Below are 4,969 nucleotides of genomic sequence, written 5' to 3' on the forward strand. Positions count from 1 at the left end.
CCCCAAATCCCTCCAGAAGTATTAGACAACAGCGATGACTTAACAAGAAGTTAATAGATGTTGAGAGCAGTGAGCGTGCTGAACTTTACAAAAACTCAATTATGTTATTTCATGGGCTGCAGCTTTGTACTGTGTGTGTGTTTGTGTGTATGTGTGTGTGTGTGTGTATAAAATGGTCACCTGTGCACACAGACAAACTCACAGTTCCACCAGCTGGTCGGTGTGTTTTGTGTCTCCGGGGCAAAAATAACCCATTACCGTCTTTTTAATAAATGCATGACTGTTTATCAAAAAAAGCTGGCTGCTGTTTTCTTTTTAAGACTGCTGTTCAGTGGGACGTAAATTGAAATTGATTACCGTTAATGGGGTTCAAATGTTATTTGGTGCCAGGAAAATTAAATTGCACACATGCATGCAACCACATATAATAACACAGACCAATGTTTGTTGGTTACAAAACACTTTCAATGGCCAAACCACGTAGAAGTGTTGTACAGGGCGGATGTCAGGCGGAGACAGGAAGTGTAAAAGGGGAAACAAGCAATGGTGTCGCAAGTTAAACAGCTATGGATTACAAATATGATGATTGTCAATTTAAAAGATATTGAAAAGAAGAAAGTCTCAGTTAGCCGTAGGTTTGTCATAGTGCCACTTAGTTTTGTGTGAAACTGCTCAGTGAACTACATCTCTCGTCTTACATAATGTACGTCACTTTGATGTCCACTTTCTCGCTAGCTAGGAACAGGCTCCAAACAAATCGATTCCTCTTTGCAGCTATAGCAGTGACTGATGTTTGGCCACGACGGGGCATAAAAACACAAAAAAGACACTGACAGAAGCCGACACAACCGCCGCCACATCAACAACCGCCTGATGAATGAAAGACCACCAACTTCTGAGAAAACAATATAATATCTGGCTCTTTAGCTGCTTGTGGTTCCACTTTCTTCCCTGGCTAGTTTGCCGGTCAGTGCCGGGCCTGGGCACGCAGCGTGCACTGGCTTCGTGAGCGCTGGTTTGAGGACAAACTGCCTACGTGGTTTTGGTGAAAGTGGCTGAGACTGCAGAGAGCGTGTGCTGTAAATCTAGAACTATGAGCGAAAAGAGGCTATAAACATCCATCAAGCGATAAAAACAGCTCTTGCTGTATTTTATATCAACGCCCTATGCACTCAACCAAACTGGGGAGAGAGTGTGTCTTGGTACAACAAGACCAAAGACACAGTGGGCAGACTTTCACTGAAAGACCTAAATGTGCTCCTGTACTGCAGTGTTTGCAGGCAGCACTTTGGAATCAGGGCTAATCATTAAAGAGCAATAATAAATATGCAAACAGAGATAACGCATTTCCTGCAGATAATGCGTGTGAATGCTTAGTAAACTAAATGCCAAAGCTAGTGTTGGAGCCATTACAACACATTGTTTTGTTTTGTGTATATACCACATTGGTGATGTTAATTAATCTGCAGTTTTATGTTTGGGCACTGGGTGGAGCATTGCCTGGGAGGCACACAGGTAATCAGCCTCAGGTACACAGGTGTGTGGAGAAACAGGGAAAGCATAAAAGCTTTTCACCTTGTCAGTCTTGTCATGGTTGAAATTGTCTGACAAGAAAAATGAAGGATAACCAGAAATTAAATGAAATGGACTTGTGCGACGGCGAGCAGGCCGTTAAGGAAGGTAAAATGGGTCACAGCACCGAAAGGCAGACAATGTGTGGACATTGATTATTGGGACGCAGAACACGAGTTCAAGTCATTTGTCCCCTGATCCCATCTCATTGGCCTAATGCAGGAGCTGATAAAAGACTACAGCCAGGCAGTGCCTTTCACTATTTGAGTATTCTACTGATTATTCTATTGTTCAATCAAGTAATCGGATAATAAATACCAAAAAATAAATATAAAAAAGGAGAAAGTAAATATATAAAAGGAGCAAATAAAGGTTTCTTATATGAACAACTCATTGGTTTCCTTTTCAGAAAGATCTATATTTCTTTGTTTTTTTCTTTCATTTTGTCGACTTACCGCTAAGTTAAACTGAGTTTCTCCACAGAGAATCATGCAAAAGCCCAATTATAAATCTTGTGTTTACCAGAGATATACGCGGAAGTTTCTAGGAAATAACATTCAGCGTGAAAAATGCATTCAAAAATGACCTGTCGACATAAATCTTAGTCTGAGACCCAAACTACAGACTAATTGTCTAAGAGGGGGAAGCCCTTTGATTTGTATTGCTTACATTGTGTATGTTATTATATATCATAACTAATGTAATTTAGTGCATTTAGGTACCATATTGCATTTAGTGTTTTAAAGAAAACATATTGTAACTGAAGGTGAAGCTGCTCCTCCTGGAGAAGTAGTCTCCTAGCTGCAGGGTGCGTTAATTCTCGTCTCATTTCTGGTCTAATAAACAGTGAATTCATCAAATTCAGTGCCCCATGTGGCTATTTTCCAAAAGCTACTGCAGCCGTCATTTTTCATGGGGAAGGACTTGTAGGGGCGGTCTACGGTAAGCTCGTTGTGCGACTGATAATCTCTGCATATAGTTATATGGATTAAACCAAGAAGCTGTTCTCATGAACCATACGTAGATATAGCTATGAAAAGTGAAGCGCTGTACTTTGTATGTTTTTTAAAACATATTCTCTGCTGTATGCTCCACATGGACTGCTGCTGTAAGCGAGTGCTGTGGACCACGTAGGGAGGGGGTCGGGGTGGACGGGGAGGTCATAAAACAGCAGTTTCAGGCCAGGAAGCAGAGCCCACTTCCCAGCTAAAACAAAAGACATTAACCCAGGAAATGCAGGTTTTTTTACAGGACTGAAACCACAATCTTTTCCCTAAAACATAACTTGTCCTTTTGGTGCCTTAACTCAACTGTCATCGCCGTATGATGCCCACTTTTTGTTGCCTAATCTCCACTGCCACGGCTTCTGAAATGACGGTTGTCTAGCGGCGACCTGTACCTGGCTTACACTCACCTTTTATCAGCTAAACTCAACTGCCAACGGTCGCTGAAACAACCCTAAGCTCACGGAGCTCTGTGGCCGGCGTCACGTGGCCAGGATTATAAATTCATGGGATATCAGACAAACCGGTGTGCATGAATTTTCGTAGAACATTGTACGAACCCATTCATGAGCAGGCGTTGAGTTTCCCGAGGAATCTTAGGCTACATTTACATTGCTACGTTTTGGTTTTGAAACAGACTTTTGAACCAAAAGCGATCTCCGTGCACACAAAGGTTTTTAGCAGCAATAGAAGAACTAATCTCAGTTCAAGACAACACGCCCAGGCCGCATATCTCACAAAGATTCTGGTATACTGGTCATAAACCGTAAGCAGTGTGTATACTCCGGCCACGGCTGCTAGTTGCCACTGTAACGTTAGTAGCTTTACTCTCAGAGAACGAGATGTCGTGACCAAAAAGACCCGACGAGGCAGAAAAACGTTCAGTGTCGGAGACTGAAACAACCCGACCAGATGTGTGTTTCCTAATGTCTCCAGCTTAGGGGGTCGTAAACAACGGGGCAGGGGGAATGAGAGGGGGAACACCAGAGCAGGGGGAATGCAATGGGAATGAGAAGGGGGAACACCAGAGAAGGGGGAACAACCAGAGCAGGGGAATGCAATGGGAATGAGAGGGGACCCACCAGAAGGGGGAATGGAGGGGAACACCAGAGCAGGGTGAATGCAATGGGAGGAGGAGAAACACCGAGCAGGGGAATGCAATGGAATGAGAAGGGAACACCCAAGAAGGGGGAATGAGAGGGGAAACAACAGAGCAGGGGGATGCAATGGGAATGAAATGGGGGACACCAGAGCAGGGGAATGAGAGGGAAACAACAGAGCAAGGGGAATGCAATGGGAATGAAAGGGGAACACCAGAGAGGGGAATGACGGGAAACACCAGAGCAGGGGGACAAGAGGGGAATGAGAGGGGGAAACGCCAGAGCAGGGGGAATGAGAGGTGTAAAGTTATCCCTTTTTTAACTAAAACGTAGCTATGTAAATAGCCTGAAAGAATTTGTCCATAATTGGAATGGAAATGATGTTAGTTATGCAGAGCTGCATGAAGTTGAACTTGAAAGTGAAAAAGAGAGCAGGAAAATGCAAAATACACCATATCTCTTTGGAATTCCATGAAAAGCTTAAGTGATGCTCCCCCCCCCCCCCCCCCCCCCTCGTTCTGCTGAACCCCCGCAGGCTGCTGCTGTAACGTGATCACATGATCCTGACCTGGCCAGCTTGTGCAGGTTGGAGAAGATTCCCTCGGGGACGTTCTCGATGAGGTTATGGTCGAGGCTGAGGGTGTTGACGCTGACCAGCAGGGCGATGGTGTCCCAGGGGATGTTCACCAGGTTGTTGTAGCTCAGATCCAAGTCCTCCAGAGTCTCCAGGAAGTCCTGTGTTGGGGGACAGAGACAGAGACTGTAAGCTTAATCAAAGACAAACGATCACTGTTTGTGCAGAGTTGCGTCTGCCACTTGTATTGCAAAAATCAGCATTCATTATTACCTACTTTAGAAACATAAAAGAGGAAAAGAGGGTTTATTCTAAAGGATGATTTATACTTTTGGGAAAATGCTGTGGCTACGTTCTTTTATTCATCATGTTGAATATTGAAATAAATACAAGACGGACCATTACAAAGGAATGACAGAGATTTTATGTGTTAGATGAAACACACTTTTTCTGGGATTTGGGGTGTTATTTTGTGTCTCTAGTGCTTCCACACGCGTACAAACTTAGAAAAGAAATATCCATGGTGTTTTGAGTGAGATCTGGTTTCTGAATGTCCTCTGATCCGGTTTCTGATTTTCCTCTGCCTTCAGTCTACGGGTGAGATGTTCAAAATCTGCACGGCTTTCTACGTCACTAGATGAGACGAGGTGGCTAACCGTGGCATGCAAGCGCTAGCATGCTAGCTTGTTCTTAATGGCAAAACACTGCTACAACACACA

The 4,969-nt window shown here is 43.9% G+C and overlaps 1 protein-coding gene and 1 long non-coding RNA gene across 2 annotated transcripts in view; one reads left to right on the plus strand and one right to left on the minus strand.

Moving 5' to 3' along the window:
• The window catches only part of LOC116685727 (uncharacterized), a 21,170-nt gene extending 20,483 nt beyond the window's left edge, over positions 1 to 687 (plus strand). Inside the window, exon 3 of the long non-coding RNA XR_004331033.1 lies at positions 613 to 687. This is a non-coding gene — a long non-coding RNA (uncharacterized LOC116685727). The remainder of the gene's footprint in view (positions 1 to 612) is intronic.
• The window catches only part of si:cabz01090165.1 (leucine-rich repeat and fibronectin type III domain-containing protein 1-like protein), a 428,959-nt gene that overhangs the window by 35,698 nt on the left and 388,292 nt on the right, over positions 1 to 4,969 (minus strand). Inside the window, exon 8 of the mRNA XM_032510641.1 lies at positions 4,245 to 4,411. Within this exon, the coding sequence (XP_032366532.1) occupies positions 4,245 to 4,411 (167 nt within the window). The remainder of the gene's footprint in view (positions 1 to 4,244; positions 4,412 to 4,969) is intronic.

This window comes from Etheostoma spectabile, unplaced genomic scaffold, assembly GCF_008692095.1.
Source record: "Etheostoma spectabile isolate EspeVRDwgs_2016 unplaced genomic scaffold, UIUC_Espe_1.0 scaffold172, whole genome shotgun sequence".
Taxonomy (NCBI): Eukaryota; Metazoa; Chordata; class Actinopteri; order Perciformes; family Percidae; genus Etheostoma; species Etheostoma spectabile.